This window comes from Pithys albifrons, chromosome 4, assembly GCF_047495875.1.
Source record: "Pithys albifrons albifrons isolate INPA30051 chromosome 4, PitAlb_v1, whole genome shotgun sequence".
NCBI classification, from domain to species: domain Eukaryota; kingdom Metazoa; phylum Chordata; class Aves; order Passeriformes; family Thamnophilidae; genus Pithys; species Pithys albifrons.
This window is the reverse complement of record NC_092461.1, coordinates 17,990,811-18,005,462: the sequence shown is the minus strand read 5'-3', so window position 1 is coordinate 18,005,462 and position 14,652 is coordinate 17,990,811. Positions and strand designations below refer to the sequence as shown.

General features: G+C 38.8%; 1 protein-coding gene across 1 annotated transcript in view; it reads right to left on the bottom strand.

The window, feature by feature from the left end:
* MOCOS (molybdenum cofactor sulfurase) overlaps positions 1-14,652 on the bottom strand; it is a 225,603-nt gene that overhangs the window by 128,060 nt on the left and 82,891 nt on the right. The window contains exon 4 of the mRNA XM_071553581.1: positions 7,194-7,832. Coding sequence (XP_071409682.1) covers positions 7,194-7,832 — 639 coding nt within the window. The remainder of the gene's footprint in view (positions 1-7,193; positions 7,833-14,652) is intronic.

Here is a 14,652-nt window from a genome sequence, read left to right as displayed (position 1 = left end):
TAGTTATATATTGGGATGGAGTTTCCTAACAATACAGACACATGCTTAAGGTGCTTTTCATGAGCCTCTCTGCACTGGACATGTGGCTACATTATGCTCATGATTACTGCTGGCTTTCAATGAGACTTGGACAACAAAGGAAGAAATACGTTAGCTTGGTTTGGTCTATTTCCAAGGGAGAGAATCCAGAGCACAGTTAAAAACTCTTTGCATTTCTATTTTTTATTAATTTCATTTTGCTGAACATTTCAAAAAACCATGTAAGATCCACTAGTACTCCTGCCTGAGGAAAACACCTCCCTCTGTATTTATTTTCATACTGTAGATTGCAGCCTAGCACAAAGCCACTTCAGGAACGTGTGAATGAATAGAGGTGGTGCTGGCTGACTAACAGAAGCCACCTCTACCAACTTCATTGTCTCTCCAAAGTTTTGCACATATTATTGCTTCTCTTTGGGTGACTTCCCACTAATCCAAGTTAGTAAACATGTTTTTCAGTATCTGGTTGCACTTTACAAGCATTTATCAGAGGCACTGCTTTCAGTTATCTCAGATTCAGCATTAAGGTGAACCCCATGGTGACTGAAATCAAAAGTGATGCCCTCAGGATACCATTTGGGTCGCTGACAGACAATTTTCAGTTTATTCTGACTATGCTGAGTTTTCAGGGAATGAAACAACTTAAGTATTAAAAATAAATAATTTACTGGAATTAGAGTGCAAAATGACATATGAATGCCTCCTTAATGATGGGAGTTAGAAAAAAAAAAGCAAGTCTTTCCTTTGCATCAGATACTGAAGAAGGTGGCTTGCTGCAATGCTGGCTGGCAGAAAAAAACATAGCAAATGTCAACTGCCACCTTGGAAGTCCTGAGAGGTAACAAGACAGACTGCGTGAAGCTTTCCAGCAGATACTTGCACATCAGCAAAAAAGGGAAAGAATAACAGGTTAATTTAACCTTCTTATATTTACTCAAAGAGGGGAGAAGTCCCCTTTTATTTCTTCACAGCTCTTGTTTTGAAAAACAGTTGTAAAAGTTATCAGAATTAAGTACTAACAATTAAATGAAAGTTACACCAGTTAAATGAAAGGATTTTCTCTGCCTTTCAGAGAGCAGCTGTATGAGAGTTCTACATAGTTCTTCTCAATGACCTATGGCCTCTCATTTCTGCAGGACATGGTGACACTGGGGGCTGAGGGAAACAAGGAGACTTGCTCACCCTCTTATTCCTTGTTCAGGCTTATGAGTCCCTGTCACTGGCTGCAACAGGTCTGTAAGGTGCAGAAGGCAGTCTCATGGTGCAGACACCTATTAGAAATTAGATGAAATCCCTCATCACTTCTCCAAGTATCTAATCTGAAAGTCATCACTGCTGTTTCAAAGAGTGTTCAGGAATTTTACAGATTTGGAAATTCCTCCATTAGTGGTTCTGTTTGGAGATATCTGAACATCACAAAAATGTGACAGGTTAATATTTAAGTCCACTTACAACATTAAAATAATTATGGACAAACGGACAGAGTCCTTGTGTGGATCCAGTGGACATATGCCAGACTACAGGGTGAGTTTCTACATAAAGATTGTGCTCTTCTAAACAGTTCAGTCCCTAGGTCATTTCTCAGTACTACAAAGAGCTTCTGTGGAAAAAAACAGCACCTGTCATTACATTCTTTCTTTCTTTCTTTCTTTCTTTCTTTCTTTCTTTCTTTCTTTCTTGACCGAAACAGGCAGTCATGCTAGAGACCCTCAAGCAGAAGATCATCTATTTTTGCCAAAGGATTATTGAGCTGCTCCATATTCATCACTCAGTGGCAGGATTTTGTCTCAAGTCCCTACCTTTCTGCCTCCACTTCCCACTCCTTCCTTCCTTCTCTTCCCTTCCCCACAGCATGCACAAACTCAGCATGCAAGTGAGAATCCAAACCATGTCACTATACACATACCTGCATGAGCATGCGCAGAGCTGTCCCAGTGATTTCTAGCTACAGCATCAAGAATAAAGAAACCTGCTTTGGTTAAGTACAACACATCATAGACTGCAAAAGTGTGCATGTTGCTTTGGGACTGTCAAATCATTCAAGCAGCAGAGACAAGAGCCACTAAAACTCCTCAGGGACAAAGCTTTTGAAAATGCATTTGGAACAACATCCAATGCACTAGATATTTCACATGGGTAGACGAAGATGCAGATATCCAATTTAGAGATAACACAATAGCTCCTTTTCCCTTAGTCATAAATTCCAGGATGATCAGATTCTCAATAGCACTTCCAGATACAAAAGAAAAATAGGGCAGATGATGAATATTTTATCGCTGAATTCTTGCTATACATAATCATATTATTTTATTATCTCATGTTGTGCAGAAAAAAAACAACATGGGAAATGAAGCTAGATTTGTGAATGATAATAATAATTTGTCAAGCTGTTTGATACAAGGATGAAAATACAATAAACATGATTTTAAAAGCTGAGATGGGAAGACTGGCTACTGACAAGAAATGGGAAAATGTGGAAGTGATTTGAGGGTATTAAAGAAATGTAAGAGACTGTGACACAATAGTTTATGTAGCAGGAACAAAAAAATAGACTACAAGAAATACTAGCAAAAGCTGTATACATTAAGAAGAAAGGTAACCATTTTGAAAGTCCTAGGAAGGAAAGATGAATAAACTGTATGTTGTTACATGTCTCCATGTCATGTTCCACCTTCACTTAGAAAAAGCTGTTTCCTTAGTTGACTGGTCTTGGATAACGTGTGAATGGGGAATACCTTCTACTAATGATACTCAGATACACGTATTCAAACCCACTTTTCCAATGATGTTTGCCAGAGTTCCTTGTGAATTACCGTGTGAAATGACATGTTTCAGTGCATTGAATCCAAATGCTAATAACAAACTGTAAACAAGATTTATTTCTTAAAAAAACCCTCAAAAAACAACAAACAACAAAACACCCTCCCCCCCGGCAAATTCAGAATAAAACCTTTTGGAATCACAAACACATGTCGGAAGACAGAATGCAGATGGAGATCAGCAGTGGTGCATAAAAACAATAACAGAAGCACAGAGGTTGGAAAGGACCCCTGGGAATCTCAAGTCCAACCTCCTGCCTAAAGCATGTCCACCTGGAGCAGTTTGCTCAGTACCTTCTCCAGTTAGGTTTGGATATCTCCAAGCATAGAGGCTCCTTACTCCAGTTTGACAGGGATAAAACTGGACTAGAGTTGCTGTTTATATGCAAAACAATGACACAAGTGTTTCAGTCACTAGCAAACAAATGGAAAGGTAATCATTAGCTTTGGCCACAGTGACCTAGCATCCATTTGAAGTGTAATAGTTCTGTTCCTAACTGCTCTGCCTCTGTATGTTATTACCAGGAAAACACTAAAAACATAATAAAGCAAAACCCCTAGCAGATGAAAGAAAAAAAAAAAGGATGACAGAGCTTGGAGCACATTGACTGAGAATGTCAATGTAATATGTTGTTTTTATTCTTTTCAAGGAAGTGGTTATCCTCATTCTTGACTTATCACTGAAAACTTCAAGCTTCTCCAGGTAGGACTTTAAGCCTCTACAGTTTGCTAGGGATTATGGACAACATCAGTAATGCTTTAAACATGAACTTTTAAATATTAGGTTTTCAAATAACAACCAAAGGATTAGATGAGGCCAAATATAAATATTGACCTATGAACAATGACTCAGACTGTCTGTGTGACACTTTGTTGTTTACTGGGAACTAGTATCCAGCTGTCAGATTTGATTATTTTAGTTAGTATCCCTCATATAAAGATTGGACACTCTATACACAGCCTGACTTAGAAATCAAATTCCTTTGTTTATAAATCTGTAGTAGAAGAAGGTTAAAGCAGGCCCTTCTGATCCAGTAAAAAAAGCCCTTGAAAGAGTGGGAGCTGCAAATACCTGAAAGGTTTATTAATTGATCAACCTCTGAATATTCTTGAAAAAGATACCAAAGAGAGAGTACCCCTCAAGATTCCCACATACCTCTCCCCTGTTAATTAAAAAAAATATAAAAGAAGAATCAAGATTTAAAACACATTTTGGACATTTTTATCTGCTATGCAGTCTCAGGAGTTGTGTATCAACTTCCTCTAGAAAAGCTGCTCAGAAATTGGAGCCAGCACAGGTCAAATTAAAGCTGGTTTTCTCCTTGGCTTGCAGGTGATGCAAGAGCACCCTGGGATCCCATGATTTCTGTGCCTTTTCATCCTTTCAGTGAGTGCAGCACTTCAAAGCCTTTTTGGTTTGAAAAATCAGAAATACAGGTCAGAATGCTGATGTTTCTCTGCTGTTTTTATTTCTAAATTAAAAGAATAACTGAACATCTTTGGTGCCAACGTGCAATTCTGAAATAATGCATGGCCTCATATGGCAAGAGCCAGGTGAACGCAGCCAGCCTCTGTGTTTACCAGTCCAGAACCAAAATGCCACAGCAGCCTTAATAGTACACACCTAGAAGAGGTGAAAATATGTGAAGCATCATTTTGCACTACTATATATGCAGTGAAAAGTCGAACATGTACATCATGGGAGATGCAGGACATCTTGCTTCTAAATACACACACATAAACCATTAAGAGGAATGAATGGCCTTTTTAATCATTTCTCCTTTTCACCTCTAGCCTGTCCCAAGGACTATCATTTTATATATGTTTGTGTATATATATATATTTATTATATATGTACCTATATATTTTATATACAGATACACATATATACATACACACAAAATGTGTGTGTGTGTGTGTGTGTGTGTGTGTGTGTGTGCATTTGTATGTATATATTTAATATTTGTTTGAATACTATGAGATAAAGCCCTGGAAGGAAGAGGGGTCCAAGAGAGCTGGTTAAGATTCAAGGATTATCTATTTCAAACCTAGCAGCAATGTATCTCAACAAAAAGGAAGCCTGGCAAAAATGCCAGGAGGCCTGTATGGATGAACAAGGAGCCCCTGGATAAACTCAAAAAAGAAAGGAAGCCTAATGGGGGTAGAGGCAAGAACAGACAGATGAGGAGGAATACAGCAAGATTTTCTGAACTGCTAGAGATCAGGTTAGGAAAGCCAAAGCCTTGATAGAATTAAATCTGGACAGGAACATCAAAGGCAACAGGAGGAGCATTTGCAAGTACATCAGTGGTAAAAGGAAAACTAGGAAAAATGTGGGCCCTCTCCAGAAGGAAACAGAACACCTGGTTACCCAGCACATGGAGAAGACTGAAATGTTCAATGACTTTTGGCCTCTGTCTCAACCAGCAAGTTCTCCAGTCACACCGTCCAAGTCACAGAACGGAAAGGCACAGAAGGAGATCAGATTTAAGATCATCCATGGAACCTGAAGGTCCACAAGTCCATGGAACTTGATGAGATGTATCTGGGGGTCCTGATGGATAAAGTGGCTAAGCCACTTTCCATTGTATCTGATAAGTCATGGCAGTTTGGTGAAGTTCCCATTGAACGGAACCCGCATTTTAAAAAAGTGAAAAAATGAAGGCCTGGGGAACAACACACTCGTCAGTCTCACCTTGGTGCCCAGCAAGGTCATGGAGCAGATCCTCCTGGAAACTATGTGCAGTACACACATTAAAGGAAAAGGGTGCCATCCAGAGGAACCTTGACAGACTTGAGAGGAGGCCTGTTGCAGATCTCATGAAGTTCAACAAGCACAAGTAAAAGGTCCTGCACATGGGTCAGGGCAATCCCAAACACAAATACAGGCTGAGTGGAGAATGGATTGAGAGCAGCCCTGGGAAGAAGGAATGGGATGTGTTGGTTGATGAGAAGCTCAGAAAGCAAACCATGTTTGGGGCTTCATCAAAAAAAGCATGGCCAAAAGGTCAAGGGAGGTGCTTCTCCCCTTCTACTTTGCTCCAATAAGACCCCACCTGGAGTACTGCAACTCTGGGCCTCCCAGTATAGGAAGGACTTGAAGCATTCAAGTGAGTCCAGAAGAGGGTTATGAAGATGCTCAGAGGGTTGGAGTACAAAGACAAAGCTAAAAGAGTTGTGGTTGCTCATCCTGGAGAAGACAAGGCTCACAGTAGACCTTATAGCAGCCTTCCAGTACCTGAAGGAGGCCTACAAGAGAACTGGAGATGGAATTTTTAAAAAGGCATGTAGTGACAGGACCAGGAGAAATGGCTTCAAACTGAAAGAGAACAGGTTTAGATTAGATGTAAGGAAGAACTTTTTTACTGTGAAGGTGGTGAGGCACTGGGAAAGGTTGCCCAGAGAAGTTGTGGATGCCCCATCCATCATGGAAGTGTTCAAGGCCAGGTTAGATGGGGCTCTGAGTAACCTGTTCTGGTGGGAGGTGTCTCTGCCCATGGCAAGGGTTAGTAACTAGATGATCTTTAAGGTCCCTTCCAACCCAAACTATACTATGATTCTGTGATTAAATACTGATCTCTAGCATCTTTTTGTGCAAGTGTGAGACAGGAAAGAAGGCCCTTAACTGCATTTATGTCAGTTCTGCATGGCATGAAGGAGAGAGGCAGAGAGACCCAACATCACTATGAGTGGCACTTCAATGTGTTAAGGGACTGGAGAAGCTTATCCATTGCCCTGCATTTCCTTATGTATATATGTTTGACCTCCTCCTGTTCCTTTATTTTCTGTAGGAGAGCTTCACAGATTCTTCAGAACCTCAGTCAGGGAATAAGAGCACCACAAATATTTGTTAAAGGTATTGTATCTTACCTCACATGTTATTTTGATAAAGTTTCTCTTGAGAGTAAAGCATGCCACCTTCCCAGTCAAATAAATAGTCCTTACTTTGCAGTTCCACTGAGGGCCATTACAGTGTGTGATCAACCTTGGCCTGACTGTGCTGGGTGCAGAGTTTCAAAAACAAATCAAGGTTCCACTGAGGTGCCTTAAATATAAACTAAAAAAATGCATGGACTGACCTTTTTGTCACTGAATGAAGCCTTGTATTTTTACAAGTTGTGACAAATGAGATCAGGAGAGGAAGGTAGAGATTTCAGATGATGTTCTTTAGATAGGAAAAAAGACTACTAAGATAAACTGAATTAGATGTGAAATACCCATCCAACTGCATAAAAAGCAGATGAGTCACAGCCCAGTGCATACAAGCCTAAGATTTGTCTGATACAAACAGTATCAGAAAAAAAAATCAACCTGTTTTGTTAAACAAAGACTTACCTTTCTGCTATCGATTTCCTTGGGAAATAAAAATCCTCTCCTGCAAGGTAGGCAGCTGCAGTTCCACCTCCAAAATACGTTTTCCTCAAGAAGGGAGCAATGCAGTTGTTTACCAATAATGCTCCTAAACCAGTTGGGAATCCAAAGATTTTATAAAACGAGATGGGGATAAAGTCAGCCTGATGAACTCCCAGGTCTAATGGAGAACTGCTCACGTATGAAGCTGCATCTAGAAGAACAAACCACTTCCCCGGTATTTCGATGGGGCGGAGTTTTCCAGATTTTATGTCCTGTATCCATGAAAGGGGATATTTGGTACCCGAAAAATTGCTCTGAGCTGGATAAGAGAAAAGATGAGGTGTCGAGCAGTTTTGTTCTTCAGCTGGTAACCTGCTTTTTGCTAACAAGATTTCCTTCGGTTTTATTGGAACAGACAAGACATTCTTTGAGGCAGTTATCCCCCTCATACCCACCACAGATGTGTGGCTGTCAGTTAGGTAACAAAATCGACTGCTGGGTTGTTCTGTGCCTTCAGGTATCCAAGGGAATGATTCTGCTATCAGTTTAAGTGCAGCTGTGCATCCAGAGGTGAAAATGATGGTGTAATCCTCAGCAGTAGTGTGAAAGTGTTGCAATATTCTGAAAAAAAAAAAAAAAGAAAAAAGAAAGAGTTCCATTTAATTCCTGATTTTTCTTTTTTATTGCTCTGTCATGTATTTTGGTTTTCCTCAGAATAAATTCTTCTACTCTGACACTCAATATGAATAGAACTAGACAGGTTTTGTCAAATAGCACAATAAACTTCAAAAAGAGAAACCGAATCATTTTGCCCACAAGAGACTCTTTCCAGTGTTTCAGTGAACATGGCTGTGTTCTCAAGGATAGAAGCCAATTCTTCCTGGCTCCAAAAAGAGTGCCCAGTCTGGTCCCTCAGCGGGATCAGAATCAAGCCTGCATATAATAAAAATTACACTGTCTTTGAGAGAGACCAGTTTTATTTGCAAACTTGTTAGGGTTTTCCGTTTACCAAGTATTTAGAGCACACAGAATATGTTTCAGTTAAAATAATCTACTTAAATAATGGGCATCCAAATTCAGGGTCACAGTATTCAACAGGGAAACAGCATACAGCTTTGCTCCTCGCTTATATTATTAACAATAGAAACAGAAGGCAGTGAGAGGCAACATATGCTTTCTGTGTGCCTTAAGGACATAAGGCTGTAATCTCTGTCGTCCTCAAAGATAGTGCAAACCAGACCCAATCTAATGTCTTCCAATGAGCCAGACTGTGAAAAGCAAACTGGACCCTTGAGACATGTCTACACTACACAGTCTTTGATGCCTTGACAGCCCCTTGTTGGCTCTAAACTACCTTTTGTGAACATCATCTAATGCACCTTTTGGTACCCATGGTAGTTTGTGCATCTATTACTGTTTTGCAGTGTGCAAGATGGGTCTTTTCAGAGGCTGAGGAACAGCTTCAATTCAGTTACCTTTCTTACCTTTTTCACCTGGTGAACTTTCTCTGAATTAACATTTATAAAACAGAAAATTTAACAAATATCTGAGAGACATCAGCTTCAGTGCACTAAGCAAAGCAAATAAAATTGAACCAGAGAATACATGTTGTGGCTAAGAAATGCTCTTTAAGCAGCTCCAATTCTGATCTGTGTAATTCCAAGGTACAGACAAGGAATTGGAAGAGTCTATGTATTCTGGTTCCCAATGTGTAGCATTAAAAATTTGCATGTTTTATATAACAGGATATTCCCTTACTAGAACACAGAGAAACTGAAGACACAGAAGCATTTAAATGTAAGTAGTACAAAAGGTTGTGTGATAAGTCCAAGCTAGGAATCCTGAAACTAAGAACAGCAGTGAAATTCCTTACAATTTTAAGATTTTAAGAAATTTTAAAATTTTCGGACTGTGTCCAATCTGAAACACAAATGCTAAAGGGAAAAGGTGTCAGAGCTGGGTGGTGGGTGCAGCAGTCAAATACTAAACACTAGAAAAGAAACAACTGCAATTTGTTTGATGATTTGCAGTAAAAAAACACCTTGCAAATGCCCACTGAAATGATATTATTAATACTTTTCTTGGTTGAAGAAGACTGATATTGTACTGGGAAGTACAGAATACAAGAGATGGATTGCAAGGCCCAAATGAGACTCAACTTCAGAATTTAAATTTTTGAAAACCGATGCAAACAGTAGGTATTTTATGTCTTCTGTAAATGAAGAAAGAATTGCAGTTTTTATGAAGGAGCAGGTTTATGCTTTAAACATTCTGAGAAACCTTTTGAAAAAATTCATAAGGATCTTTCTGAAACAGACCTGCCAGGGGATATTTGCTGGAAACAGGCACAGCTCCAGGTATAATTTTTAAAGACCATGCTCATGGAAGCCTAAGTTTTTCATTAGACTTTAGAAATCCTCTTAGGGATAAAGACAGGAACAAACACATAAGTTTTTGCATTGGGTATTGAACTGACAGCCTCATTCATTGCTGTGACCTGCTCTCTCTAGTCACTGAACCGCTCCCTTTCCTTGCAGCAAGAAGTACAGCCTTTCCCTCCATCACCTGCATTACAGCTTGTAGCACATGTATGTGCTGTGTAGGACACCTGACTGAAGGACTGAAACCCTCAACACAGACAGCAACCTCTGTTGAAGTTAAGTTAGCTGTAGGGTTACCACTCTGAACCGGGCCCTGAATTTCAGTCCTGGTATCATTCTGCCTTTACTCTTCTTTCCTCACATTCACCTAGATACAGAACAGATAGAAAGAAGGGAAAGCAAGAGTCCTAATTTCTTCTTCCGGGTTAGAACAGATACTTTTGTTTCTAGGCGAAAGGAATGGCAGAAGGTGGATTAGTAGGGAGGCCGGGTCTTTGTGGCTATAGACAGAAATTTTTGTATCTATTATTTGATGTGACTTATTTTTGTATGCCCTGCAGTCATACACTGATATAAATAAAATTATGAAACGGTTGTGCAACTCCAAGAAAAATGAACAACAATAAGGTATCCAAATTTCTATGTTTTTACCTCTATGAGCACTAGGCCAAGTTGCGTATTCACATATACGTGCACACATACAATACCTTTCAAGTTAAAAAACTTGGTGATAAGAGCAAGTTCTTAATATGCAATGTCTTTTCATAAGAGCAAGCTGACAAGAGCAGCAACAAAAAGCACACCAAAGACTGTTATCAAGTCTGCATCTCTTTCACTCTATGATTTCTCTGCTCTCCTCCCCAGTCAGCCTCCCTGTGCCACAGAGGCTCGGGGAGGTGAGACACACCTAGGTAGAATGACAAATTTTGCTCAAGAATAACAACTACAGTTCTCCATAGGATTGTACTTGCTCAATGCAGTACTGAATTTAACCAAAAGACAGTGTAAAATGGCTGTAGTTGGGATGCATGAATAGTGCAGTGGTATTTAATAATGGGATGCTGTTGTAGCCCACCCATGAATATCAGAGCCAGTGAGTACTTTCATTAAATATTTTCACCATTTCACAAGACAATAAATACTATTTTGAGTTGTTTAGGCTCACAAATAGTGACAGCTCTCTATTTAATTCATAATTGAGTAAGACAAAGCTTATTGGTATTTTAATTATATTTAGATTTAATTATCTCAAATTCAGAAATAACTGAACAGTTCTGAAATAAAATCTGATACAACACTGATATATTTATCTATTCAGCTCAGTACTAGAAATAAATTTCACACCACAAAAATCAAGCTTTAAGGTTAACTTTTCAAAAGAGTCCAAATAAATTAGAGGCTTCCCCCTGCCCCCCTCCCCCCCCCAGGCATTTAAGTTCCTAGAGCCAGAGAAACAGATTCTTCTGTGACTCAAATTAGGTACCCACCGCATTTTGGGTCTTCAAATACCTTATAAAATTGCTATGACTCCAATATTTGCAAACGAGATGGAATTTTTTAAGTCAGACTTACATTTGGACTGAATAATTCCTAACCCTCAACTCCCACCCCACCCCTCCAAAAAGATAAAAGAAAACAAAACCCCAAAGAAACCCCCCCAAAAAAAAACAAACAAAAAAGAAAAAAAAAAAAAAAGGGAAAATTAAAATAAATAAATAAAGCAATAGCAACTGCATTCAGGAAATTTCCTTCTCCAGAATGACTTCTGATGTGGAGAGCAGAAAAGCTGCAAGCAACTCAGAATAAGGTTTATAAAATAAATACCACAAACTCCTGAACTAGAGCAGCATTGGCATGATAAAATCAGAGTACTTAGGGATAGAAAACTGCAATACACCTCAATGACTTCTGCAGCCCACAGTTCTACATCCTCAGTTTTGATATGAATGTTGGGAAGCACTGTCTATTACACACAGAATTCCTGATGCTGTCTGTCTGTGTAAGACATACCCCATTACAGTGAAATGCAGTTATACTCTGGCAAGATTTATAGCTGTATATAAGGTCATTGTTGGCAATAGGACTAAAGACTTGTGGTAGAAAACTGATAACTTGATCTGCTATAACTCACATCTGCAAACAGCAGAGGCATTTTATAGTATTACAAATTTCCACTTTTCAAAGGACATTTTGTAAGTAACAACTAAGAGGGTAATTGTTTCATTAAACATATTGATACAACTCTGCCTTCTCTTGGGAGATGTCAGAAAGGCTGAGAAGCTCAACCCAGTACCTTTCTTTCAGGCTGGCAAGGTGAGGGAGAAAGCTGCATGTTCCATCTTTGCAGTACATTGAAGACCCACCATGACAAGCCACCTCTTTTGCTCCTCCTCTCCCCTCCCCAGGATCACACAGACCATGAGCCTGTCCAGAGACATGAGAGTTTTGTGTCTTAATGACAACAGTTGAGCCAAAATGCCTTTCCATTCTGAAGTAAACATTTGCATGGAATTTCAATTAATCTTGAACCCAAACAAGCCTGCTGCTGCCTCATTTTATATGTGTGATACACACATAACCAATAATGGGCTTTATATTTAAAGATTTCTATAATCAAGTCATGTATTTTGAGGGAGTAGTCATTTTATCTAACTTAGGTAATCCAACAGACTGAATTAATAGTTTAATTAGAACTATCACTCCACAGTGCCACTGGCAGTTTTGCAGAAAGTAAAGGCTACTATTTGTTCAGCTATTTTAGAGACACCGTTAGACAAAAGGAACAGTCTCCAAAGCTGCTGCCCGACTGCCAATACCTCATGCAAGAGATCCCATGTCCCTCCTCATCACCAGCTCTTTCTAGCTTACAGCAGCAGATCAGAAGCAGAGCTCCCACAAATGTAGGCATTGTACATTACAGGGTCCCAAAGTTCAGTTGATGGACATGGCTTTTCTTTCAAGCTGCTTGGCTTTATATACTTATAAAATATGTTTTATATCAATTTCTCTCTATTCAAATCTACCATTTTGCAAACAGTCGTAAAAAGTGGAAGAGCAACTCCTACTGCTAGGTTTGTTTTCCTCCACACTTTAATTCCAATTGGTGCAAACATTTCAATTTGTAGTTGACAAGATCAAAATATAGCCAAGGACTTTTTGGTTTACATGTTTTATATTTCTATTTACATTTTTATTTAGATTGTGTATGATTTTTCATAAATATTGCCAGCGCAATGATTTTCTAGTTAGTAGCTCACCTATCTTAAAAAAACCCCAACCCCTTATGAAAGTTTAAGCATTTTCATTGTAACAAGAGATTCAGATTTGAAGAAAGAAGCATAGTTATTTATTCAACAGTAAAAGTTTAGGTAGCACTTTATAAAGGAAATTTTTCAGTTGCTCATTTATATCTAAAAAATATTCTCATAACATTTTTCCAGTGCCATGCTACCCATAAACACAAATACCATTTCTTGTATTGAGAGATGCTTACCTTGGGCCTCAGCAATTTCAGCACATTGTTTTCTGCTCTATAGAAACACTGAAAAGATGTTATATGTTGTTGTTTAATAGGTTTTTTAAGAATGACCATTTAAAAAATTACTTCTGAGACAGAAAACAGATTTTTTAAAATTTAAATTTCATAACTGGCATTTTAATCCTTTCTGCACACAGGTGCAAGTGACAGGCATAGACAGTGGCTTCATATAAATTTCTGGGTAAAAGCATCTTAAAATTCCTCATTTATTAATGAAGGGTCAGCTTCAGCTGTCAAGGCAGTCCATTGAAAAATTCCCACCAACTTCAGTGAGGACTCAGCTCTTGTACACTGCTGTGGCTATTACAGAAAGCAGGACCCACACCCTGCTTTTAGGCTTAACTTATTGTGCAGCAGCAGGTTTTTTGCATGTTTTTCTCTCTATGTATATGGAGTAAAAAGGAAAAGAAGCTATGGCTATCCTCATTCAAGCCAATGCAGAAGGATACCATAAAAAAGGTGCACTCCTTAACATACAACCCAAATTTTCTTTAACTTCTGTTGCTGACAGAAGTGACAGCTTACAGCTATATCCATGAGGGGAATGTTCTGGTTTAAAACACTAAAAAGACAAGCCTTCTAGGTAGGAGATGTCTTATATCTTATTTGGTAAAGAAAAGGTCTATTCAATTCAGTATGCCACAGCATAGGGTTATAGTCTCATTGTGAATTCCCATTCCAAACAAAAGCAAACTGAAATCTATAAATATTTTAAAGAATCAAACCTATTTTAGCATGAAAAAAGAAATCTACCAAATCTGTCTTCCTCCAGCAAAATATTAATCTAATGAGAAAAGCCCTTGTAAAGTTTCATGTTTACACATGGGGTTTTTAAAGCAATGTTTTCAACAGAAATCTATACCACATCATCTCTGCAACCTGTGCAGCTAATCCAGTGAATGTCCACCAAATTAAAGGATTTGCTCATACATTAATACCCACATGAGGAAGAGCACTGGGATAAATAATCCTTTACAGCTCTCTCTCAGAGTTTCCTCAGTCAGACCCCTTTTATGTTTCAGTTTCCTTTCTCATACTGACAGTGCACAATTTTAAATCTTTCAGAGCACATGCTAACTGTGAAACAGCTGCACGATGCCCTATGTATCCTCGCTAGTTATATACAGATAAACTTCTTTTCTGACCATTTTCCTTGAAAGGCTCTCATTCTGAACCTGGTTTCTTCCCATTGCTGCTTTGACAAGAGTGATTCTGATCTCAGCAATTGAAATGACTGCTGTTTATCTGCTCCCTGGGTGCAAAACAAATGATTACCTGGAATGCACTTCATAAGCTCCATTTGACATAAGAAGGTGATGGCAAAATCCCCCCTTTCTATTTGAAAATACTCCTTTTTTTTAGGCATTCATGCTTAGCCATCTGAATTGAAGCATTGTAATCCAATACACTTATTCTCCCATTCAATTTGCTGGAGACACCAAGGAAATACCTGTTTGCTTACAAAGGGATATAGTTGGTTTTCACCAAATATATCCCCCCTCCCATCCCACAAAGCTGGAAA